This window comes from Molothrus ater, chromosome 6 (assembly GCF_012460135.2).
Source record: "Molothrus ater isolate BHLD 08-10-18 breed brown headed cowbird chromosome 6, BPBGC_Mater_1.1, whole genome shotgun sequence".
Lineage (NCBI taxonomy): Eukaryota > Metazoa > Chordata > Aves > Passeriformes > Icteridae > Molothrus > Molothrus ater.
The window spans coordinates 1,948,564-1,975,912 of record NC_050483.2 but is presented as its reverse complement, the minus strand read 5'-3'; the positions used below and the strand labels follow the sequence as shown (position 1 = coordinate 1,975,912).

At 40.9% G+C, this 27,349-nt stretch overlaps 1 protein-coding gene across 2 annotated transcripts in view; it reads right to left on the bottom strand.

Moving 5' to 3' along the window:
• The window catches only part of NAV2 (neuron navigator 2), a 213,198-nt gene that overhangs the window by 95,986 nt on the left and 89,863 nt on the right, over positions 1–27,349 (bottom strand). For both annotated transcript variants that reach the window (XM_054515028.1, XM_036383390.1), the window contains 4 exons: positions 12,874–13,978; positions 10,448–10,560; positions 7,066–7,174; positions 3,313–3,756 (listed from right to left, as the gene is read on the bottom strand). In XM_054515028.1, the coding sequence (XP_054371003.1) occupies positions 3,313–3,756; positions 7,066–7,174; positions 10,448–10,560; positions 12,874–13,978 (1,771 nt within the window). The remainder of the gene's footprint in view (positions 1–3,312; positions 3,757–7,065; positions 7,175–10,447; positions 10,561–12,873; positions 13,979–27,349) is intronic.

Genomic DNA, 27,349 nt, shown 5'->3' with positions numbered 1-27,349 from the left:
AACTCTGTCCACAACCTGGAAATGGAGCTGCATCTTTCCAACAATGGATTTACCTACAACACCAATTGGAAATTAGTCAATGACTCCAACAGTGCTATATGAATTGACAAATCAACTCACACTATTTAGCAAAACAGACTCCTGTAGCTAAAGGCAAAAGATGTGGAAAAGAAAAACTTACTTGTACGTACTTCTTGTCCTAAGAACCTTAAATTGAGATCTCATTTATCAGTATGTAGCTACTACCTAAGTAAAAAGTGAAAAGTATCTCACTCCTTTAAAAACTAGTGGGGAAAAAAGAGTCAGATACTCAGTTAAAGATACCCCAGCACTGAAGGCCAGGAGTGAGGCAGGGCAGAGTATATGACTCTTGGGTTATGTTAATCATTCTGGGTATATAACTCACTGTTTTAGTGACAGAGGTACCAACAGGCAAAAGCATTTTCTTGCCCAGAATCTGAACACCACTCTTGAACTTTCAGACTATGGAGACTCCCAATTTTTACCCTGCAGGATGACCAGACACAGAAAAGGAAAAGATACACAGAGATGAGTGAAGGTACAGATTTCTCTGCCTAAATCATTCATAAATTTGACAGCTTTTCTATTTCTTTCCTTTTCTTCAACCTGGAATCTGAATTTTATACACTAAGTAAAGGTCTGCAAAGAATAGGGCTCCTCTCTGAGCAGCAGAAGTCTGAGCTGACACAGTTCTGCCAGGGGTAATTCTCAACTTCCACTCAAGGTGTTTTATGGAAACCACAGTGCTACTTAGAATGTGCTTTCCTCGCTTCCAGACCAGAACTACAGCCACAAATTTAAATAGAATTCATAGTCCAGAGGAAAAGCAGTAACCGTTCCTACAAAAAACATTACAAAATCCAGGTGTAAGTTGATGTATATGAGAAAAACACAAGGTGCTTTAGAGATTTGATGCATTATTAATGCAGCAAGAGCTACTGGTGTTTTATCTGAAACAGAATTTCACACTGATTTTTGCATCAGCTACTTTACTATATGCTTCCCTAATGAAGCATATAAAGAAGGTGTTGGACTTCTCAAAAAGTGTGAAAATATCCAAATATTCATAACAGGCAGAATTAATGGAGGCTTCCAGATGGTGTAACTGAACTGGTTAAGTTAATCACAAAGCAGCAGCTGGATTCCAGTAAGAGACATTATGTCTTTTAAAAAAGCAAACAGCACTAGAAATGTCACTAATAAAAAAAAAATTACAAAAAAGCAAAAGAAGCAAGATGGTCAGACAGGACTGCCACAAAAAAAACCTAAACCAAACCAACCAACAAACAAACAAACAAAAAAAACCAAAAACAAACCCCACAGAAACAAAAAAAAAAACCCAACAAACCAAACAAGAAAAAACAAACAAAATACCAAACCATTTAAATCCCAAAGAAAAATTTTAACATCAATCCAATGCTAATGTACTTGAGCTAAGAAAAAATTACTTTTATAGTAGGAACTGAAAGTAGACTAATTGAAAACTGACTTTGGAGCAAAGAACAAATGCTTTTTCCACTCAAGGCAGAGATAAGATGCTGATGTAAAACCTTGTTGATAATTGTCTATCACTTCATATTTCTGCACACTGACTTGTTCTTTAAACGTTTTCTTGCTCGTACTACTATTTCACCCAGCACAGAGATGCAAACTCATTTCCTTCCAGCAAAATAGCCTGTCAGAGTTGAGGCAGCAAAAGAGTTCAGCTAAGTACAAAACATGCCTCACTCCCTCCATCTCGTGGGCACAAATCAATGTTGCAACCTCTGTGAGTCTTGACTCTGGAAAACGTTTAATCACATGCCTGAATATCTTCACATCTAGGGATACTTTCTTAATATGGGCTTAAAAACTTGAATTTTGTTCAAACCCCTCTGTGCTAACGGGCTGTCTCTCCAAAGGCCTATTAAAATGAGTAGAATATCTTTGGTGTTGGCTTTCATTTCTCGAAATAATCACGGAAATACAAGGCTATAAACAGAAAGGAAGAGTTGTTGAGTTTGCTGAGATCCCCAGGACAAGGTGAGAGATGAGAATCTGACTCCATGTTCTCAGAAGGCTGAATAATTTTATGTACTTATATTAAAGAAATCTATACTAAAACTATACTAAAGAAAGAGAGAAGGATACAGACAGAAGGCTTAACAAGAATGATAATGAAAAACTCATGACTGACTCCTCAGAGTCCCGACAAAGCTGATGGTGATTGGTCATTGAGTAAAAACAATTCACATGGAACCAATCAAACATGCACCTGTTGGTAGACGATCTCCAGACCACATTCAAAGCAGGAAACACAGAAGAAGCAAATGAGAGAATATTAGTATATAATATTAAGCAAATTTTAGTATTATATAATATTAACGAAATGAAATAATATTATAGTATATTATGAGATAATATTTTCCCTAAGGTGTTTCATCTTCCCAGGAGAAGCAAATGAGATAAAATTATTATATAATATTAAGCAAATTTTACAGATAATATTTTTATATAATATATATAGATATATTAATTCTATCTCTAGATATAATAGACACTATTATAAAATATTAAGCAAATGAGATAATATAATAGATATAGATACATCTATTATATATATCTATAGATCTAATGGATGATATTATTATACAATATTGAGCAAATAAGATAATATTATATAATATTAAGCAAATTTTATAGATAATATGATTATATAATATAGATATATCTATTATATATCTATAGATCTAATAGATAATATTGTTATATAATATTAGCAAATTTTAATATTATATACTATTAACCAAATGAGATAATATTATAATAAAATAGATATAGCTACATCTATTATACATCTATAGATATAATAGATATTATTATGTAATATTAAGCAAATGAGGTAATATGATAAAACAGATTATGAGATAATATTTTCTTTAAGGCTTCTCATCTTCCCGGGAGAAGCACATGAGATAATATTATTATATAATGCAGTAATCCATGGGAATACAGCAATATAATATTACAGCTTAATATGATTATATGATACATATAGATATAGATATATCTATTATATATCTATAGATATAATGGATGATATTATTTTGTAATATTAAGCAAAGGAGCTAATATTATTATATAATATTAAGCAAATTTTAATATTATATAATATCAACCAAATGAGACAATACATATAGTATGAGAATATTTTCTCTGAGGCTTCTCATTTTCCCAGGAGAAGAAACGCCGGCGAAGGGATTTTTCAGAGCACACAACAGTGACAAAGAGTCACGAGAAGATCGAACTCACCCACTGGTGATGTCGTCAGCCCTGATGTTCTTGCCCAGCACGTCGCCGTCGCTCATGTAGCCGGTGGCGTCCATGGCGATGCCCTCGAGGTCGATGTCGTCGCCGGCCTTGTCGGCGATGTCCACGTGGCAGAGGCCGCTGCCGCGCGCGGCCAGCTGCCGCCGCAGCGGCGCCGGGTACAGGTAGCGCGCGGCGCCCGGCTCGGCGCTGACGAAGCGGCCGGCGCTGCCCCGCGGCGGGTAGGCGCTGCCCGGGGAGGGCAGGTAGGCGCTGCCCGGGGACGGTGCGTAGCCGCTGCCCGTGGACGGCGCGTCGCCCGCCTGCAGCCGCGGGCTGGACTGGCCCAGCCGCCAGGACAGCGGCGTCGGCCGCCCCGTCAGGCTGAGGATGCTGCGGCCGCTGATCTCGGTGGTGACGTTGGTGTCAAACGTGGTCTCCAAGGTGCTTGAAGGGAGAGACGTGGATAAAATCCCTTAGCTTTTATATGTTTCCAATCCTGTACTGCTTTAGCGTATAACTCTAAACTCCATATAAATTCGCTGACTGACTTCACATTTTGGTCTAATTTTAGTATTGTTTATTCTAGTTATTGTTACTGTAGTTGTTAGCATTGTTTTCGGACTAATCAAGCACATGGTTTACAAGCTAACTTCAAGCTCATCTTCCTCTCCTGAAGTCTACCATTTGGAAGCCCTTAGTGCTCCAATGGGTGACATGGATGCCTCAGTGCAAAACACCGACCCTCCTGTAGAGGAGGAACCAATTTACCAACTGTGGTTTGGCAAGCATTCTGTGCCCCAAACTCAGTGCTCTTCATTTTAAAGAAAACAAGGGGGAGATGTTGCAGTGTGATGTCATGGTTTGTCTCAGATACCTCAGGTTTCTCCCTGTAGACTTCCCCAGGTGTGCCAATCACCTCTCCCTCCCCCTCCCTTGCCCCCTGCTGAGTGCTGTCTGTCAGTCCTGGCATTCCAGAAGGCATTGAGTGATTGGCAGAGTTCAAAAGATGCCATCCACCCCTGGAGGACATTGGGCCATTCAGGTGTCATTTGTCCCTTGAGACTTCCACTCTCTTACCTGGTTGGTGGGATCCCTACCCCTCCTCCCCTCCCCGGGGTTCAAAGGAACAGCAACCACACAGTTCGAGGGGCTCTGTTAGAGCTGTTACGGGGTTCAGAGGCCTGTGGGCCAGGAACAAAGCTCTGGATCCAAACCCTCCAGCAGAACCGACTCCTTTCCTTCACCATCACCTTAAAGCTTCTTCCCTGAGTTAAACCTGAGCTCCTGCATGCCTGGACTTGCCTCCAAGCGCCCAGCTGCAGCATCCAGCTAGCCAAAGGTGTCTCTCTGGTAGACAAAAAGATCCCTCTAGACCCAAAATTCAAAGACACCTCACTGCCTCAGGCCCCGAAAAGTGTAAACAAAGGTGAATTGAGGGGGAGCAAACTGGGGGAATATGACTTCATTACCTGAAGAATTAACTGCCAATATGTAAATGGACCAAACTTATAACTGTCTGAAAAACTGTGGCCATCGTCCATCTTGGGTGTAAGCCTCTGGAAGGCTTCTGACTGCCCAAGGGGTTTGAAGGCCTTTAATAAATACCCACTTTATTCCCCTCTTAATCTTGTCTAGCCTTTGTTCCAGGTAGCCACCCCAAGACCTCAGATGCACTGGATCAAATGTGGCTCTTACATGGAACGCTGTGTGAGATTTCAGGTGCTTCCAAGGCCCTGAACACTCACCAAGTTACTGACTGTATGTAACAGCACTAAACATTGCCTGCTGCAGCACTGGGGGAGATCCTTTCTTTTCACTTTTCAGGTCTTTCCCCAATGATCCTAAAGAGACTCTTGCACCCAGGCAACCAGGTGCTCTACATACATGTCAAAAGACTTAAGCAGGACTTTTTAATGGATCATCCACGGTTTCAAAGTGTAACTTTCTCATCTTCAAGCACACAACTCCATTACACTATGGTTTTGCCAGTCCAGGCAAGAGAGTGGGATAATAAGCTGCTAAAGGAAAACCTGCTAAAGTTCTATTTTTCTGATATATTTCCTTTTATTGTCTGCATTCATGATAATTTTAACTCTGGAGATGTGTCCAGCACCAAATGGAAGCTATTTCTTCAAGATGAAGAGGAGCAAATGAAAAAAGTAAGAAGAAAGGTCAATTTTTTTTTCTTCAGGATATATTTTGCATACTAACGAATCAATAGTGAAATATGAACTGCTTCGAAGATGTTCAAACCAAAACCAGAAAAAACAATAAATGACTCATATATTCATGAGTTATATATATTTTTTAAATATTGGTAATATTTATATATGAAACCCTAAAAATGGGACTACACCATGAGTTTTCAGGTGATGTGTACAGATTGCAAGACTACACCCTAAATACTCATAACTGAATTGTAGTGAATTTATTTGAGGCTAATCCATAGCTGCAACTTCTCTTACCCACATGAGCTCCTCTTTTCCTTTCCTGCTCAACTAAGTGCCACTTTTTTTTACTTATTGTGGATATTAGAAAAAATAAACAGCATTGTACCATTCCCAATGTTACATATAAGAAAAACCTCTGTATTCTCTGGTTAAAGCAATTAAACCATGAAGAGCTGTCACATTAATTGAAATTTGCAAAAAAAAAACCAGCTTTGGGACTTCATCTTTGCAAGCTCTGCTTCAGTTTCAGACACAAGGACAAAACACAAAGTGTTCCCCCAATAAACTCAGGTAGGGCTGGGGTACATAAGGCACCAAGTGTTAGGTAGGACCCCAACCTCATCATGGGCCAAACATAAAAAAAACAAAGCTTATTCTCCAAAACATCCTGTTCAACACTGCAGAGATCTAACTCACATAATGTTTAAATGTAATAGCAATCTTTGTTTATTTTCAGCATATTTTAAATATTGCTGAAGATTTCCAAATGCTGCTTTACAAAAATAAAAAGCAGTTACATTCAGGAGATGACTAACAATATTAGAAGAACTTGTTTGCCTAAAGTTTGGTCAGGAATTTAAGTTATGCACTTGATAATATGGGTCAAGCACAGTTCACCTCTTATTTAAACAAAATATTACACATAGGGGGGGAGAGAGGCGTAATGCACTGAAGTTACCCAACAGTAAAAAGAAACATTTTAAACTGTAACTTATATTCAAACATCACCTCACACATTTAACAAGAAGTGATTATTCTTGATCTTTGAGTCAATACACACCCCATCCCATCACTTCAATTCCTCTTCATACATCTCAGTAACTAGCAAACATTATTCAAATTCTGTGCATTAAAGACAAAAATTACAAGATGAGTATCTCCCACTGTCAGTGTTAATAATTTTTCTAAGGATGCAGCCCAGGTGTAAGAGACGTAAAGTAGGAGCAGAATTCACAGAATCACTGGGCTGGAAGAGACCTCCAAGATCAAGTCCAACCCATGTCCTAACGCCTCGACTAAACCCTGGCACCCAGTGCCACATCCAGTCTCTTTTTAAACACATCCAGGGATGCTGACTCCACCACCTCCCTGGGCAGACCATTCCAGAACTTTATCACCCTTTCTGTAAAAAACTTTTCCTTAATATCCAACCTATCTTTCCCTCGGCACAGCTGGAGACTGTGTCCTCCTGTTCTGTCAGTGCTGCCTGGAGAAAGAGCCCAACCCCACCTGGGCACAGCCACCTTTCAGGGACTTGCAGAGAGTGGTTTCCATTTTGGTGGGAGCCCAGAGGTGCCCTTACCTGTGGGTGACCTGGGTTCCCCGCAAGCTGGACATGGTTTCCTCCAGGTTCTGCCGCAGGTCAGCGATGTTCTTCACCGTTCGCAGCCGCCGCGTCTCTGGATCCTCTCCTGCAGGCAAAGGAAGCCATGAGTAAGGAGCAGGCAGGGAACAGCACAGAACTGAGCTGCTGGCCATGCCTGACTCAAATGCACTTTTTTCTGACTTTCTAAGCTGGTTTGACTGAGATTCCATTCCCCTCAGCAGGCACCTGCCGTCATCACATCCTGACTGAAATGAGCCCTGCAGGGTTACCCTCATTGCTGCCTTTGAGATGTTGCTGACCCAGTTTAAATTCTGGTTAACTTTCAACCTCATTAGAATACACACTCCATCAATACCACCCTTTCCATCTCATATATTGATGCAATTAACATTAACCTGACACAGGCAATTTCTCCAATGCTGTGTTTTCACTAGATCTTCTTGTCCTACAGTAACAGCTTTCCACAAACTAAACTGCGCTGACTGGGTGGCTGCTCCATGCTGAGTGATGTTTCAGGTAAAAGAACAAAAGGTTTTGCTTGTTAACATAACAGTTACTGTTCCTAAAATGTGCTGCATGACACAGAGTTGGGGGATGACTTAATTTTCATGGCATTTAGAAATCCTGTTCTTTAAATACTTTATTCTAAAACACACTCATGTCCTGCTCCTTAAAAGTAGAGTTTATGTACACAAAAAATAAAGTCTTCCTACTGTTTCAGCATAATTTCATTTTATCAAATTAATAATTTAATTAGTGCTTCAGCATAATTTATTTACGTGCTCTCAGCTGTCAATTCAGAAATGCTTTGGTCGCTACCTCAGCTGAGCTTTATAGAGTTAAATCCTCTAAGAGGCTAAAGAGAAGTGAATTTCTAGCAGTGCCAGCCTATTCTTTGTAAGCTGAAAGCTGGAACAGTAAACCTCCAAAAAACTGTCACAAAGCTTCTGTTGGGCACGGAAGGAAATTATTTCATTCTAAAGGGTTTACAACTCATGGCTAAAGAAAATACTACAGTAAATGTAAAACTTTTCACATTTTGTATCAGCCTTCTCTGTACATGTGATGCATTTCTGAGTTGCTAGGATGCTGGGCACCCACACAATTGCTAGTTTAGATGGATATCTATATATTACATGCATCAGAAATGTGAAGAACCAGATAAAAAAAAAGCTGTTGTTGGAACTTTCTACATTCTCTGCTTTAAATTTCATGTTTCTAAAAGATGTCACGTTGGTGGCACAGAAAATCCCACTCACACACTCTTGTCTGCAAAGCAGCAGTGCTACAAACTACTGACCAAAGTGCTTAGTGCCCATGTGAGCACTTTTCATTTAATCAGTCTCTACTCTCTGGGAAACCACCTCCTTGAGTTACAATTCACTTAAGCCAGAGGGTCAAACAATTATGGTCTGGCTGGACTGAAAACATCCACCTAACAAGACTGATTACTTTAGCCAGTGGGTCTCTGGGACAGAAAACATTTTCTATACTCATGGATCTACAAATTTTTGTAGTAAAAACCATAAAATATTTATAGGCCTTTAGCTCAACAAATGTCACAGTGCTCTTTTACAGATCATTTCTCTCACATATGTGAAGGCAAATGGTAGGTAACTTCTTAGGAAAACACACAGGAGACAAACTAAAGCAATTTCTACTGAGATCACTCTTATGCCTAAATTGATACCAAATTTTCACTTAAATGACATTCCACTGCTTAAATTGAAAGTATACTTTAGAGACAGATATTGGACAGTTGGCGCCTAGAGTTCCATTCTGAAATCACTTAGCTCCTCATGAGCAGGCAGCATCCTTAAACAATTCTGCTTTTATTTTTCCCTACTTATGCTCTCTTCTGTTTTAGATGTGCTTTTAAATCAACAGCATCAATAGCTGCTATGCAAGGAGAGAAGATATCTGTGCCTTATTTCTTATAATGCATTTGTGCTGAGGGACTGTTTTGTTTAGTTTGTTTTGTTTCCCCCAAGGCCCCTCCATTGAAGCTGCTGTCTGGTCTGGCTGTGCACAGCTGAGGTTTGCAGCTCCCTTGTTTGAGTTTTTCAGCTGTCTTCTGCCTCTGGATCCCAAAACTTACATATTCTAGTTGAGTAATAGTTTGTACTTACAAAACATCTGTCATTAAAGACTGAGTATCTTTTGTGATCTAAAAACACTTCTCAGTTTGCAGGCTGAAATACATCCAGCCCAGCCAATATGATGATTAAGAGGAAATGCTGAAAAAGTTTTAGCAGCTGGACATTGTATTTCTTACTTGCAACTCTCATATTTAAATATGAACCCAAAAATGTTCTCAGGGATTTTACCCCTTGTGCCTTTTATGTACTTAATCCACCTATGTGTAAATTGTACACACAGGTAGGTTCACTTAGGCATTCCTGCAGCCCTTTTCCTCTCCAGTGACTCTGCCTCTCACCTTTGCCATCAGCACACAGGTAGTATTGATAGAATTTGCAATGCAGCATGAAATGAATGTCATTGTGAAACTTTCAGTCACATCACTTTTCCAAGGAGGGCATTTGGTTTCAAACCCCACATTAAACTGGGGGACACCAAGACTAAGTAGATGGAAAAAAAAAAAAACCTGAGAGATTCTACAGATGAGATATCCTGCAACAGCACACAGTAAGCAAAGTCATAGATATTGCTGAAATGGTGATAGGAGATCAGACTGTGACTTTAAAAACACATTTTAGACCACATTAGTAGAATCTAGTATATTCTAACCAAATATGTTGCTGAAAATCACTTTGTTATATTGGTAAGCTTAATTTATTTTCCTAACTAGCATATACTTACAGTAGCAGGAATTCTAGATACATATACCAGGTACTTTCTAATTTAGACTACTCATATTCTAGCCACAACCAGCTTCAGCTTGTATGCTGGGCAGTTGGATTTTGGTGCCCTATTGGTGCAAAGGTTATTTCTCAAATTGATCAGATTCATATGAGTGATAGTAAGATTCCTCCAAATCAAAACATCAAGGAAATGAACACAGTCTGTTCTGTAAGCTCTGAAATGAAGTTTTTAAAACCAAACAATGCACATGAAATGCTTGAGAATGCTTAGGATCCTTATAGTAGTTTAAGCCTAATAAATCCTGCACATCTCATAAAGCAGGCAGAATTCCTGGTGATTTCAAGAAATTTGGGGAGCACACCTGTGCTGAACTTAAGCATCTAGAGTTCAAAGCATTGACACCCAGTTCACTGCTGAAGAGCTGACAGAAATAGAGTTATTAAGAATGAAAGCAGTAGGAATAAAATCAACTTGCTCTAGCCTATTCTTGTTTAACCAGACCACAGTCAGTAATGGGTCATGCTGCAAGACTTACCTGAGAGGTCCTCGAGGGCAGGCTGGGCAGTTTTGACATAAAGAGCAGAATCCATGCTGACCCCTCCTGTGCTGGCCTCGGCTGTTACGTTCCCTTCATTGTCTGTCTGAGATCTGGAAAGCAAAACAAAACAGGGATGTGCAGCCACCCTCCATCCAAAGTACCTCAAGGATAACAACGAGTGCACCTGCCCTCAGCCACTCTGTCCCACTCTCCAGAACACACCAGCAGACTGGTTTTACATAATTCATTAGTCCCATGTTGAATTATGTCCTAGAAATGGAAACAAGCACTCAGCTGTAAAAAATAAAAAATTCATAGTCGAAGATAGGCTTCAGAGCTCATCAGATGGGGTCTTAAAACACTTGGATTTCCAGATGTATCTTAATTATCAATAACATCAGTTGTTGTAGCTAATCTGATCCTCTCCAATAAAGTCTGTATTGCATGAAGATAAAGCAGGGAGTATCATGTATTGCATGAAGATAAAGCATGTGATGTCATGTTACACTCCTGCTAGGTTCTCTTCAACATCACTTCAATTTTAAGAGAAATGACTGGGCAAAACCAACTTCAAACTCCAATTTATTGTCTGATATTATGGCTGCCAGGTAATGAAAGGTGATGTAAGGATCTACTGTCAGATTTGAGTAAGATATTGTGACTCATTTCACTGTACAAGTTGTGCTGTGTTGTGCTCACAGAGCCACACCAACAGGCAGCTGGAAGTTCTCCTGCCCCAAGGGTAAGTGCTGCTGTAAAAAAGTAAAGACACAGTGGGGAATTACTATTGCAGTGCTCTGAATTTCACCTGACTCTTGTAGCAGGATGCTGTGCCTGGAGTGGGGTAAACCAACTGGAACAATGCCCTGTTTACAGAGTTGTCTGGGGCAGAAGGAGAAGGGGCCTCTTGCTGCTTTTGGTGTTGAACAACGCTGAAACCAGCCTGGCTCACCAAGGGCAGAGCTCAACCTCCCCACAGGGAGGGGAAGATGGGGCAGACCTGGTAAAGCACCTGAGAAAGGAACCGACAACGACACCACTGATAACTGGGGATGCTGGGCTGGCACAGCTGGCCAGGACACACGTGGCTGATGTCATTTTGTACTAGAAAAGGCCAGGACACACGTGGCTGATGTCATTTTGTACTAGAAAAGGCCAGGACACACGTGGCTGATGTCATTTTGTACTAGAAAAGGCCAGGACACACGTGGCTGATGTCATTTTGTACTAGAAAAGCCCAATCCCACTCTTTGTTGGCAAGGTCTTCTAACACACCCCTCCTTGGAGTGTGTGCAGGGTGCTCCTGGAGTGGGGACATCCTGCAGGGTGAGCAAAAGAGATGTGCTCACATTGGTATGGGTGAATAACATCAATCTCTACTGAATAATTGCTTTTAATATAACTTCAACATTATTGCTTTGATATTGATTCAAAAATAGTTAATTATACTATACTAGTAATCATGGCTGCCTGTACTGTGTAGTAAACAATTCTGATTGAAAACTATTAGTCTAATCATTATCAAAATAAATTATTTATTCTCATATAAATATATCTGTCCCATCCTTAATCCTATGGGACAGTTGAGTTTTATGAAGTTCAATTACACCTATATAATCCTTCAGACATGAACAAAGTTGACAAAGTTTGGTGCTATCAGTTTTTGTGAAAATCCATGAATTGCCTACACTCTTGAAGCAAGAGAGGTCTCCATGATTTAGCATTTACCTTGCTGCTTCTACCCACTGGAAGTGTCCAGAATGCCCCTCCTGGGCACCCCAGTCCTGCAGCCCCCAGGGATGTGTCCTGTGGGCCCTGATGAAGGAGGGATGATGAGGAGGACTCCATCTTATCAGAAGGCTAATTAATTACTTTATCATACTTTATCATATTATTCTATACTATATTACACTTTATTACATTACATCTAAGCTGAATCTGCCAAGCACTCAACCCTGCACACAACTGCACTGAAGGCTAATTAATCACTTTATCAGAAGGCTAATTAATTACTTTCTAATATTATATTATTCTATATAATAGAGTAACATGGTATTATAAATACTTTATAATATTCTGTATTACTTTATATAATACTATATTACACTACATTACATCTAAGCTGAATCTGCCAAGCACTCATCCTGCACTCACCTGCTCACAGTGCCCAGAATCTCATGGCTGTCACCCACAGTCCCCACACACACACACACACACGCCTGGCCCTGGCAGGCCAAGGGAACAGAACACCATCAGTGTGGGTGAACAATCTCCACATTGCATTCTGCTGTGGCACAAACACGGGCACAGCAAATGAGATAAGAACTGTTTTCACATCAAGAGGATGTGAATCCCAGAAGCCCTTGGGAAGAACTGTGCCTTAGCGTCTCCGTGTGAGGAGGAGCGTGGCGGCGGCGCCGTACCTGTACATGAAGGGCGCGACGGTGGCGGTGTTGGGGTGGCTGTATTGCTGCTGGGGCTGAGGTAGCTGCACGCTCACGGTGTTGCTGCCCGTGGTGTGCGTGCTCACCGCGGGCCCGTTCACGGCCTGGCTGCTGCTGCTGCCGTGCAGGCCCCCCACGCCCTTCCCCTCGGAGGAAGCCAGGCTGGAGGAGGAGCTGGAATGACGGCTGTCCAGCTGGGACTTCTGATGCGAGAGCCCCGAGCTGGCCTTCCCGCCACGGCTCCTCTCGCCTTCCTTGGCAGGAACAGGGGCACTTGAGGATTTCCCTGTGGTGTTTTTCATTCCTGGTTTTGGTATTCCGCTGTGAGAAGGGGCAGAGGCCTCCTTCTTGGCACTGTTCAGCTTCCCTCCTTTAGGGATAAAGCTTGCGATCTTGGAGGACTTTTTTGGCATCTCTGTTGTTGTTAGTGCTGTCTGTTCTTCTTTAGGTTCCTCCTTCAGCTCCAGCTTCTCCGTGATAGATGTTCTCTTTGTAATGTCTTTACTTTTATCCTTTTCTTTCTCTTTTTGTTTCTCTTTCTCCTTCTCACTACCCTTTGGAGAACTTTTCTTATTAGTCAGTGCGCGGCTGAAAGTCCTTTGTGCGATTCCCTTGAGTGCAATTTTGGGGCTGCTGGACATCGATCCCAGGTTGTTCACATTCTGGCTGGTGGCATCGATCTCTTCGCTCTCCTCAAAGCTGAGAAGCGCCTCCAGCTTTTCACAGCTGTTGTCCCGAGAGCCCGGACACTCCGGCGTTGTCCCGGACACTCCTGCTTTGGAACCCCCCTTGCTGTTGAAGAGTTTTAGTTTTTCCAGCATGGATTTCTGACTGTTGGGAGGTGCTTTGGTGATTTCCGAGGGAGGCTTTGGAGGCTCCGCTGCCGGCTGCTTCACAGATAGCATGGAAGACGTCGCTGTGTGCTTGGCACTGAGGGACTTGCTGCGCCAAGGTTTAATAGCAGAGCTGGGCTGAGGGATGGCTGAGGAGTTATTGCAAGGAACAGCACTGCCGCAGCTTTGAACTGAGGATGAGACATTTTCATTCATTCCTGTGGGCTGGGAGACTGTGCTGTCTGCAGGCTCTGGAAAAAAAACACAGAAAACAACCCAATAAATCAACATGGTAGTACCTGGTATTAGAGCTACTGTGAGATTCTTTCTGTAATGAAAGATCAAGAATTTCACACTGATAACTTAAAAAGACACATCAGTATTTCCAATATCAGTGAAACCCAGAGAAAATAAAAGCCAGCTTTCTTTTCCTACCCAGCAGAGCAGCAATGAGCTCCTACTGTATAATTTACATTTACTTGCTGTTTCAAGAAAAAGAAGGAAGAAAAGGAATCTCTTCCAATTCAAACCAAAATGTGTTCTGCAATGTGCTCTCCCTTATTAAGTCCACAATACGTTTTCATTAGCAAGAACACAGCACTATTTTGTAACTAAGGGTTCCCTCTGTTTTTGGCAAAATACTTGCTGTCCAAGTTTGATTCTTAGAAAAACCTCAAACATAAAAAAATGCAGGAGTAAGGAAAAAAAAGTAAAACTAAAGTCCTTTCAGTTATTAGGGGTGGGGGTGGTAATATCTTTACAATGCAAAGGTAGAAGAAAACTCCACGTACAAAAATAAAACAAATTGTACCCTTTTGTAAAGAACCTAAATTAAGTACTACCACATATCCTGATACAGCTGTAAGAGAAACTTGTGGCAGTAACTGTACAGCCCTCCCCCTCAGAGAAAACAAATCTATTATTTAGTTAGTTCCTTCTAATGTCATTTGTTCTTATTAAGAAATTAGTTCCGAGCCTAAAGAGAGCTTGAAAAATCACACTCACCTACCAGTGACCACTTCTCCTCTGAACCAGTTCCTCTTTGCAGAGTTTCCCTTTTGGAGATGTTACTCTCTCAATTATCACAAATATGTTTTCTGTTAAACTGCTCATGTTTCCAATTAAATTTTGTCATCTGTGTCTGTTCGCCTGCCCAGCAGCCTGCTGGGGATTAACGGCTCTTACCTATATTTCCCTGCCCTCTAGCACGAAAGTAAACTGTGTACAGAGCTGCATTTTTTTAATTCAAAAATCAACAGCAGTGGAGAGCGTGCGTTCTCGGCAGCAGGGGCAGCCCTGTGAATCCAGCCCTGTAAATCACGAGCTGCTGCAGCCACACAGGGACTGTTTTACTTCACTTTCAGTTGCTCAGTGAAGATACGGCTCTGTTAACCTCCCTCCTCTGATCCAAACCAGATCTACTGAAGATTTCAGTCACATACATCTTCCTGACTTAGCACAGAATTGAGTTTCTAACAGTATTGGAGACTCCTTAATAATAAACTCAGCCATTTCACATAGTTATGGACAAAGTGGAATAGCAGGAACTAATAGTACTTTTAAAACTATTACTGAAGACAGAAGGTTTCCAGGACTCTTGACCAGGAACTATTATACTGGCTGGTTTTGCTAGTCCTTTTCCTATGGCCAAGTACCCACATGGAGCTGGAAGCAATCAGGAGCTGGATTACAGACACAGACAGGACTTACGCTGCTTTTAAACTTGTGCCAGCCTGCTGACTTCCAGGGTATTGCTCCTGCTTGACAGAGAAGGAAAAGCAAGCCACCAAATATCTCAAACAGTGATATCTGGCCTCTTGCTGCTCTGCTCAAGCCTGCTGAATTCAACCCAATGTGTTGAATTGGGTTGAGGAGGACCAGGTGTGTTAAGGAGGACCAGAAAGATAATGGCACAGGAATCAGAGAATCATTAAGGTTGGAAAAGACAACCAAGATCGAGTCCAACCATTAACACCAGACAGCCAAGCCCACCACTAACCACATCCCTAAGCACCACACCTACACCTTTCTTTGAGCCCTTCCAGGGATTCCACCACGGTGGGAGGAGTCCCTGTGACCTCCTGTGTGAGCAGCAGCAGTGACCTGACACAGTGCCCTGACACAGAAAGGAAGGAAGGTGACAACCTCTTCACAAGCTGCCAGCAGAGTTCCTCACTCTGCTTTCAGAAGCTGCACCACTGCTCTTTCCTTCGTGCCTCTTACCATACACTGCTTCTTTGTTTTTGTTTTCATTTCCTGAAGTCCTCCTGCTCATCACAGTCTACTTCCCATCCCCACACCGCACCAGGCTCCTTTTGCACACTCAGAACAAGCAAGCCTTTGTCTCAGCCTGCCTTCCACAGAAGACATCCAGCAATGAAATGAAAGCTTCATGAAAATCCCAACTGTGCATATTGTACAGTTAATTTGTATAGATTATTTTTTTAAATAGTAATAGCCCATCTCAATATTGAGACATTGCTATAGGAACGGGAGATTGACAGTACTTTCAACACTAAGTTTTTTAATCCACATCTTCTGGCCTCATCGTGCTAAACAAATCTCAGCACAAAGAACAGCCATGCCCAGAAATCATCATAGCTGTCTGGGATTCATGAACATGCCTAGGATGGATTTACAACCAGGTCCTGGGGGGGACCCAATGCTCTGAGCAATATGGGCAGGGAAGCCTTCACTTGCTCAGAAAAACAGGACTGGGGCAATACAAGGGTGACAAAATAAAAATGACCAGTAAGGGTTGTGTCAATAAAGTAGAAGAGCTGGTTGTACACCCTGTTAGCACAACATATGCAGGCACAAAACCTCAGCTGGTGGTCTGAGCACGCAGACAAATGAGCAGATTTCTTAGGAAAGAAATCTGCCTTTTCACACAGGTACTTCACAACAGTTTGAGAACAACACAGGAAACGTGTGTTTGGGATGGACAAAGCCAGCCTGTATTCCCCAGCACTCAGAGCCTACACAGAGTCACTCACCTGAGACAGGAGGGACCTGAGAGCCAGGTCCATAACCTGGCTGAGAAACCTGACCCTGTTTCAGACACTGAGCTGGCTGTTAGGTCACTGCACAGCAGCAGAGGCCACCGCATCCAAACGGGGCTCTGACCAGCTCCACAACTTTCTTCTGGAAGTGAATGGAGGGGGTTGCTTGACTTGGGACCTCAACTACATCCTAACAGCACAGATGAATGCTCCAGTTCACAGACCTCTGGGAAAAGATGCTTGGCTTGGACCAAGTGAAATGGCTTGCTTTCCAAATCCCAATGCATTGCTCAAAATTTATTTCCCAGCAAAATCCAGAACTTTTCAATTTCTCCTTTTTTTAAAATTATTTTTTAATGTTTTCAGGAAATCTTTTTATTTATTTACTTATTTATTTATGTTTGGTCACTGACTAAAATATGTTTTTCCCAGCTTATTTGTTTATAAACACAACGCTCTCTTTGTCCCAACGCCCCCACATCCACCCTCCTGTCTGGAAGTGAATTTTGCTTCTGTTGCCAGTGGCGTAGGAGGAGCACAGAGCAGCTCCATTTACAAACATGTCAGAGAAACCAGAATTAGGACAATACTATGACTGTAACACTAAAAAAATAGAATATATCGCAACAGTAATGTAATTTTCAGAGTTTCTACTTAACGCTTTCCACAAAGTGAATTCTGTGAATACTGGATGCTATGCACCTGAAATGAATAAAAAATATTCACAAAGTCTACAGTTAAGCAGCAACACTTTGAGAAAGGAAAGAAGGTACTTTCTTACACAGCTTCAGTGGATTTTGATTTGTACTTGGGTCAAATACAGTGAAATTAGAAATTGAACATCCTCAAGTGATTTATTACATTGCACCACACACAGTTACTACAAGAAATTAAAGGTTCACCCTAAAACACATGAAAAATTGCTCCAGCTTAAGAAAACTTCAGTTTTTGAGACTCTCTGTTTCTTCCTTATGAACAAGTGCTGGCTCTTTTACTCCTCTGGCCAAGTTTGGTAAGCAAAAGGAGCTCTGCTGCCAGAATGCAGCTTCAAATGCTGGGTTTCCTAATGAAGCAGCAACATCAATTCGTGGAGCACACATCAGCATGCAGAGGGGAAAGTTTTATTCAGCATAGCATAGACCCTTCTTTCATGAAAAGGGGAGCAGGTTTCATGCATTCAGTTAATAAGCTTATTATTTCCCATGTGTTCCTTTGTGAGGGAGGTATTTTCTTTCTTCAGCAACCTGCATTAACTAAAACTGACTATAAAAGAAATGTTTTCAAACTCAAGCTACAGTCTACAATAAATAATGATCACTTTCCTCTTTTCAAAGTCAAATCTTGGCTTGAAATCTATTTTGTTCCTAGTGTTCCTGTTAAAAAAGATGTTGGTGGTCCAGTTCCAATGCCAATACACACTGCAGCATGGGTAAATCTGATTTCAGCTGCTCCTGCAAAGACTGAGCTGCATCTGCAAACCCACCCGTGTGTGAAGAAGAAAAAAAAAGAAACTGAAAGCTTATGATTTAATTCTTCCACAGAAGTCTTTGAGAGCTTATGTTATAATAAGGTCAGGAGAAAATATATGCAATTTCCCATCATTTGTCATGTTCACTCTAAGTAAGTGGACTTTGATTTGCTATAACTGAAAACTTTCAAAATCCATCATTATAAGCATGAAAGGCAACACACAGACAAAGGATGTTCTCATAGTTACTCTCCTTAGGAGGGTCAAGAACTTAAAAGCATTTTTTACTCATTTTTGAATGAACAAACTTTTATTTCACAACTATGGGAAAATTTCTAATGAAGAGAAATATCTTTTAGTGCAGCCCATAGATTAGATAACAGATGTGAAAGTAAATCCACAACCAGATTCTAATTTAGGAAATAAAAGCAGCTCTGCTCTATGACATTGCAGTGTCAGAACTGCAGAAACCACTGTGACAGTTTCATCGTATCCCATCTAGAAGAATAAATGGCAATCTTGACCCTTCCCATCCACCCACCAGAAGATTCTCCTTTAAAGCACTATACATAAAGCCCTACAGAGAAGAACTTCTTAGCTGAGTTGTTCTCTTCTCCAATGATCATTTATCAAACCCTCTAAGTATGGAAACGTCTGCATTCCTGCCAGGAGCCAACTATAAAAATCCCAATCTTTCCATAACCCAAACCACAAGCAGGTAGAGCAGAACATTCCCAACAAGAGCAACCTGGCACTCGGTCCCTCCTCAAAATAAGCACAACTCTTGTGGCCCACAGAAATTTCCATTTCCATTGTAACACTGGGAGAACTGCAGCTGGCTGAGCTACCATCAAGGGGTGGGCATGGCCTCCACCCACAGGATGGCTGAAGCTTTCTGTTCTCTCTTCTACTCTGCACCACAAAAAAACCCAACAGAAATTATCTTTTTAAAGCAGAGATTGCCAGATAGGGAAATTCTGCATAACCTGAGAAAAGCCTGAATAGGGAATATTTTTGCTTTGCTGAGGATGAAACCTTAGAATCATAGCTGGAACTATATTGGAAGAGACCTTAAAGATCATCTCCCTGCCATGGGCAGGAGCACCTTCCACTAGACCAGGATGCTCAGGACCCTTTCTAACTGAGCAGAATTGTTTCCTTCAACTTCTGCCCACTGATTTTCCCTTTAACTGTGATTGAATTCACTGTAACCCAACAGAAAAATTACCTTTACTCCATGACATTTTTCTTCCCTTCCATCATATCTACTCTCCAATCCCAGTGCTGTAAGCTGTGTAACTTCAACAGCAGATCCAGGCATTCACAGAAATGTGTTCTATCCCTGAAAGCCCTCACCAAAGCCCAGGGATATGTCAGAAACTCAACTCCCACGTTTCTGCCAAGCTGCCTCCATTCACACAGAGCTCCAGCACATGGAACAAGGGTTCTGCTGTTGGCTAGCTCACTTAGCCAAGACTCAGCATTTTTGCTGAGGTGAGGGGAAATGAAACTGGAGCACAGGCAGCCCCTTTTCTCATTGTCTCACCATAACCAACTAAGACATTTGAATTCCTTGTTGTTTTTGTTTAGCTACTGTAAAATTCAAAATGCTGTTGACATGAATGCCTAAAAAAGGTTGGAGGGACCTCTATTGAGCACATACCAGTTAGATAATCACAAAAATAACGAAATCAAGTTTACTGTGCCATTCAAAACAAGTTGCACGCTCCATTTTATACTAGACAAATACCATTCTTGTTCATTCTTCTCCATTTCCTTCTGACTATTTGTACAATTTAATCCCCCAAGACTTCTCATAACACACTTATTTAAAAGCATTAATGAAGTCCAGGCAGGAAGCTGTTATGGAGTCTTTCATTAGACTTTATACTTCAAGTGGACTATATGTACAGTTAGCAGCCTTGCTCTGACACATCTCTCCTGCAGGTTGTATGAAATAGGCACTGTGAAAATCAGTGGGCTGAGAACTGCAGTCAGGAAATATTGACCATTTGTATCAAAACCAAATGACAGACACATACTGCAATTTATGGTGGGGTCTTCTTCCTTTCTGTTCTCTGCTGCCAGCCACAGATTCTTCAGGAATATTTGGTTATGGATGAGGAACAGGCAAAAGGCTCAGCAGAGAAGCCACAAATGGAACGGCCCAGGGAGGCTGAAAGTGCTCCTACCCAAGGAGAAGGGGCTTCTACAGAGGTGGTAGAAACATGCTGGCATTTGGGGAAGTCTGGGATGTAGCACCACTGCTCTTTGCTTTCCCATGATTTAATAGTGAACCTTTGTTTCCATGGCTGCTTTTCTGGCACACTGCACCCAACAATAAATTTATGAGAAATTGTAAATATTTATTTTAAAAGGAAACATGTAGGCACTGCAGAGGCCATGAAATGCTGGACCAGCTCTTCAGCTGGTATAAATTAACATGGTTCCACCACCTCCAACGCAGCCATGCAAATGTACACTGGGCAAGAAGCTGCTTATCAAGGTTAAATTTTACTTCAAAGCTCAGGATCATTATCCTCATGAACTCTACTGTTAAGAACATGTCACTGGCTAGTATTTTTAGGGTACTTTTTTCCCCTGAAACTTTGTTTAAATACATTTTTGCCTCATTTTATATATTTCTAAAGCTTATATCAACTATGTTCAAAGTCCTGTGGTCTTGTAAAGCTCCACTTCAGCCATGATTAAGCCTTCAGCCAGGCTTTGTCTTGGTAGAAGAGGACATTTTTAAATGCCAGATTCAGGCAGCTGAACAGTTGTAAAATTAAGCACAAATACGATTCACTGCAGACTCATATCTTGCCCTATACACATGCCATGCTGCTTGCTATTTCCTGACTGTCTTTAAGCTGTTTGATGGGCACACACTCAACATAAATATGTCACTGAGGATTTACTGAGATGAGCCAATCTTTCAAAAGCATCTTTGATCAGAAAAGTGAAAGGGTGCAAACAATACCGCAGGATACACATCTATCTCAGCTGGCCAAAGATGAGTATTTTGTTTGACACAAATGACTCCTACAAGGGTCACCTTCTGACACAAGGCAGGAGCCTTATGTCAGAGGAATTTCTCAGCCTTAATACATTTGGTAAACTGGAGAAATAAACTTGAGACAGTAAGACTTCATTCACGGAGGCTGAATGAAGAGGTGTGTGCTGAGAAAGAAGAAACTGAACGCCTAAATTTAAAAGGTCAAACAACAACTGTACAACTCCGCTGCAGCAAAAGGAGTCCCAGCAGAATGCAACTGCACACTCCATAATGTGGAATACAAATGTCACTCAGAAATGTAAAGGAATACTCAAGGAATACAAATGTCACTCAGAAATGCTTTAGGAGCATCACATATGGAATCAGAGGTTTGGAGAATCATAGAATAGAAGACATAGAACTTAACTACTCCATGCTGTTCAGCAGCAAAATAAGGCATCAGGTGGAGTGCTGTGTCCAGCTCCAGCACCCCTCTAAAAGAGACTAACAGACTGGAAAGGAGCCAGTAGAGACCCTCAAGACATAAAAGAGATTTATCACATTAAAGGGATTTATCACAAGGAACCTATAAGAAAAAGGATGGAGCAGTAAAGATTGCTTAGTCTAGAAGAGAAAAGGCTGAAGGGAGACATTTTAAGCCTTCAAATACATGAAGGCTCTTATAAACAGGACAGAGATCAAGGTAGAGCAAAAATATGCCTTATTTTTAGCCAGACAGAATGGTTTTAGATGTATGTTTTTAATAGCTACTTTAAAGACCAAATGAACACTGGAAGGGATACAGTTGAAGAGATGGTCACATTCCTGTCATGAAACATTTCAGAACAGACTTGTGAACACCTGTCAGCTGGCTGAATCTGGCATTTAGAAATATGTCCTCTTCTACCCAGAGAAAGCCTGGCTGAAGGCTTAATCACAGCTGAAGTGGAGCTTTACAAAACCACATGACTTTGAACAGAGTTGGTATAAGCTTTAGAAATTCATAAAACAATTAAGAAATTTTTCCTACATGGATACAGTTGATTTTCCTTCAGAGCTGGGGCACAGACTCCCCATGTTCTTTACAGATGCAATTCTACAAATACTTAGTGTAAGCTGCAAACTTGTGAAAATTTTAAGCAGAATTCTTTAAACAGAGCTAAAGGCAGGAGCCATATCTGTACTTCAAAGTTGTGACTCAGCAAAACAAAGTACCAGGTCCTCAGCATATCAGATAACCTCACAGTCCTTCCTTTCTCTCTGTGTTTTTGTTTTTACTCTTGCATCATCAAATTCATGATCACTGTACTACATTCAAGGCAAAATAAATCACCCTGAGCATTTGGTAAATACTTGCAATGTATATTGTATTTATAAAAGTGGATAGGGTTACTCCAGCATCTGCTTTTGGTAATGCACACAGCAGAACAACAGAAATCACTCATTACTCTGGTAATGGATTTATTGAGACAAATCCTGTAAATTTATTTTACATATCAGTCTTACAGGGAAAACCCTTGGTCAATAAACCAGAGCATCTCTTGAATGCCAGCACAGAGGCAGCACCCTAAACACTAAGTAGAATATGATGTTTGCTTCATGTCTGACCTAAATGAAGAACTGAAACATTTTTACAGGGTAGGATGACTGAAATTTAAGTAATTATCACATTTTCACAGCATTGAGAAAATCACATTTATTTCCCAGTGAAAATTTGAAAGTGTGGGCAAACTGGTTTCATATTTTATGGACTTATGCCTCTTTAAAATAGAAAATCTTTTCTACTTTTGCAATCCTTTTAATCTCAGTGAATTTTGCACAGTCTTATCAAGTCGTCATTTCAAAAGCAAATATAAGATTCATTCAACACTAGATTCATTTCTCAATAAATGATTAAATTCATTTCTAAAGAAAGAGAAACCTAAAAATAATACTTCCCCCAAGATGGATATAGAACAAGAGTGAAAGTAACTGTTTCAAAATGTCAAAGAAAGGGAATTTTTTCTAAGCCTATAAGAACATAATTTTCAGTCATGAAGAAAGTTATAGCTACCCAAAATAATAAATAAGAAAAAATTAACTTACTGTTCTATGTTGCACAAGCCAACTGTTTCATTCTGTAAAATGACTTCCCACCTTTCTGACATCCATATACTGTTCATTCATAAGCACAGGGATCTTTCAACCTCAGGAACTCTACCTGTTTTTGCTAGTCTCAAGTGAATTGTTTAGATCTTTCTGCTGCTCCTAGTTTCCAAAGCTTTCCTCACTCCTGTCCCCAATCCTTCCCAGCAGCCTCACAGGGCTGGGCCCAGCACCAACCCACTGGCACACCTAAAAACAGGTTCAGGGATGAGCTGGCAGCTGGTACCAAAAGGGTCCATGCCTTTTCAGTATCAACTGTAGTGCAAGAGAGTCCTCAGCTGGAAATCCTCAGCCTACAGAGGACATGGGTTGACACCAGGTTTAAAATTTTACATTTATAGCCTATCTGCATACCACTGGATCCTGCAGTGACTCACTCATTAGGGAGCACTGCAAAAACTAACTCTGGGTGCGTGTGGACTCTCCCTTCTACAAGACACCAAGCACCTGAACACTTCATGACTAGCCAGTCTTTAATTAGTAAAAGATGTAATTCAAAATATTAGACCTATTGTAACAATGGTTATGTAATACCAGAATCACAGGACAGTGGCTGGGTTGGAAGGGACCTGAATGATCATCCAGTCCCACCTCCTGCCATGGCTACACCTTCCACTATCCCCTTTTGTTGTCATATATAGCAAGAGTTCTACTGTCATTACATTGCAAGGGGTCCATATGGCCAGAGTTCTGTACCTCCTTGATGCTTCTTGCAGGCAGCTCCTCTAGGCACTGCCTCTTCCTTGTCCTCACAGCAGCCAACTGACTCCAGTTCCCCCTTGGCCAACCAATCCACTCTTTTATAACACTCTTATTATTGGCTACAGCTGTGGCCTGCTAACATCAGGCCTGCTCCTAATCCTCAATAATTGGCTCAGCTGCAACTTTTTAGGGGGTAAGATTACTTTCTATACTACCTTTATTTACTTAAGTTCCATCCCCCTACAATTCCCCCTTTTTAATTATGGAGTTGCAGCATTTCTAGAAGGACATGTTCAAATAAATTAACATTATGACACAGTCATATATTTCATTCAGAGCTAATAATTATACAAATGTTCAGACAACATATTATGGTACAAATATATATATGTATTTTTGAGTATTGGTTCAGTGTTGCAGCTTTTCTCAGTTTACAAAGTACTTATGTTCAAAATCTTTTATACTCATATTTAACAAACACTAATAGCTGCAATTGATATATTTTAGCAATAGCTTAGTATTCAAGTCCTTTCCCCCAAATCCACAGGGTCATATAGTCGAGTCCTATATCCCTGAATCCATGGGGTCATATAGCCAAGTCCTTTTTCTCCCAAACCATGTCGGGGTCACCACTTGTTCTCATATATAGCAGGAGTTCTACTGTCATTACATTGCAAGGGGTCCATATAGCCAGAGTTTTGTACCTCCTTGATGTTTCTTGCAGGCAGCTCCTCTAGGCACTGACTCTTCCTTACCCTCACAGCAGCCAACTGGCTTCAATTCCCCCTTGGCCAACCAATCCACTCTTTTATAACACTCTTCTGATTGGCTACAGCTGCAGCCTGTTAACATCAGGCCTGCTCCTAATCCTTAATAATTGGCTCAGCTGCAACTCTTTAAGGGGGTTAGACTACTTTTTATACTACCTTTATTACTTAAGTTCTATCCCCTAGACCCTTTTGCCCCAGGCCCCATTCAGCCTGGCCTTGAACCCTTCCAGGGACAGGGCAGCCACAGCAAAACCCATGCCAGCGCCTCACCACCCTCACAGGAAAACATTTCTTCCTAATATCTAATCTAAACCCACCCTCTGTCAGTTCCAAGTCATTCCTCCATTACCCTGTCACAAGCTGCCCTTGTCAAACAGCCCATTGTAAAAAAAAAGAGTCTGTTCAGCCATCCCAGTGACCTTCTGCCAGCCCTATGTCAGCTGGCTCCATGCCACAGGAATTGCATCCAACATCCCAGCTTCCATCCTGATAACTACCCCTGCACCTGAAGACATAAAAAGCCTTCTCTTTCCCATCCAGGCTGAATGCGTCTATAAATGGGTAGAAAAAAATTTTAAATGCCCTAAGACAAATTTCTATCGTGCTCAGAGCTCTTTTTTCAACACTTCTGAGTTTTGTAGTTCTTATACTACTACTGGGTACAAAGGCAAAAGCCTGGGTTTTGTCTCTCTTTATAATTATTAATTTATTTGGAGTGGAAAAACTACATGAGGTTAAACAGAATGTTTCCAGCAAGGAAGTTTGTGCAATATCACTAGATAATCCTTTACTTGGTACAGAAGCCAAATCCAATCATTCAGAGCATCAAATATTTCATCTCATTTTACATAAAGCTACAAAAGAAGACTTGTCCTCCATTTTAATGTGCTTGAATGAAAGATTTTTCTTTCAGGTAAATTTTCCAGATCATTTATGTTGATCTTAAAGACAAAAGGGCTCAGTAATTTCTGAGCCAAAACTGGACCTCTGTCTGAACACCAGCTCTGGGCAAATATTAATTTTTGACTCATTATGTCTGATTTAATCTCTTCCAATGGCTAAACACCCTCATTCTTAAAATTTCTATCCAATTTGTGGTCTTAATTGGACTAATACCAAATTCCTGAGACATGGATACCCACACACTATCTGTTGAGATAAGGAAGAATTGTCATTGCTATAAATGTCACTGCAGGTATCTTGTAGGTAGAAAGGGAACCTTGTAACCTTTCTTTTAGACAAAGAACGTAAATTAACCCTTCAAATACCAACCAGCAAAAGAGATTTTCCAAAGCTCTATTTATGCAGAGCTCTTTCTGTTTTATCAGCATCCCCCTGTTTCAAAGCCCATTGGAATACTACTGAATATCTCAGCCTTCAAGACATTACCCATACGAACTGAGTTTTCATCTCCTTATACACATTTCTCACCTTGCTTTACATGAAGATGAGAGTTTTTCCTCTCAGTTGCTAAAGTAGCCTTTTCAATTGAATCTGAGGGTTTGACATAATCCAAATCTGCCATTTTAAATGACCTTAAGCAATGCTGAGTTCAAGACAAGCTCAGTATCGCACAGAACCAAGTCCTGGGAGGGTATTGTCGTGCATCAGTACAGGATTGAATATGAAACATTTTTATCATCAGGAGCAGAAATTCCAATGGCTCATTTCCAGATTTAGGATTTTCTACTCTTTCACAAGAGGGCATTTAGAGAAAAATATGGATTTCCTAGTTGACATGAAGATACTGATTTAACTCTGAAGAGCCTTTCCTGCTGAAGCTCTGACAAGATCTGCCATGGCCTCTTGGACTGTGCCCTTGAACCTGGTGCCCTGGCCTCCTGAACCTGATAAATATAACTGCCTACACACATTTTTAGCACACATGTGGCATGTGTAACCATACACCAGTTTGCTCACTGCAGTGGGGCTGACATTTCCTTGCTAACATTTTACTGATGGCAGTCAGTCCTATTTTCATAACATGAAGTTAAAAAGAGGAAAGAAATTCTTTAACTGTCCTTCAAAATGCCTTAGTAACTCTTCCTATTTCAGTGGTTTACACTTAAGAAAAAATTTAGAAGGAAATAATATTTATAGGTATCAAAATGTGGTAACCAGTGTAGGTCACAAGAACCCTCTGGCGATATTTCTCCCAAGCTTCACCTGAAAGCAGGAGATGGGGATAGCCTGGGTAACCTGAGATGAGGTTAGCCAGGGCCCTGTCAAGGCAAGTCCTAAATACTTCCAAGCAAGTGAAATCTGACCCCTTCTCTGGACAAACTTTTCCAATGTTTTATTCTTCTCATATTCTTCTTTATTCCTATTTCCAGACTTTTGATTTCCCCTAAAGGAATGTGGGCCCCTTGAACTGTCATCACACATCTTTGTGAACATAGTGACTACCCTTTAAATATTACAAGACAGTTATTAAATACATACAGTGTTCCAAGTTAAAAAGGTTTACCCAAAATTTGAAAGAAATAAAAATAAAAAAATGAAATGAAATGAAATGAAATAAATACAATGAAATAAAT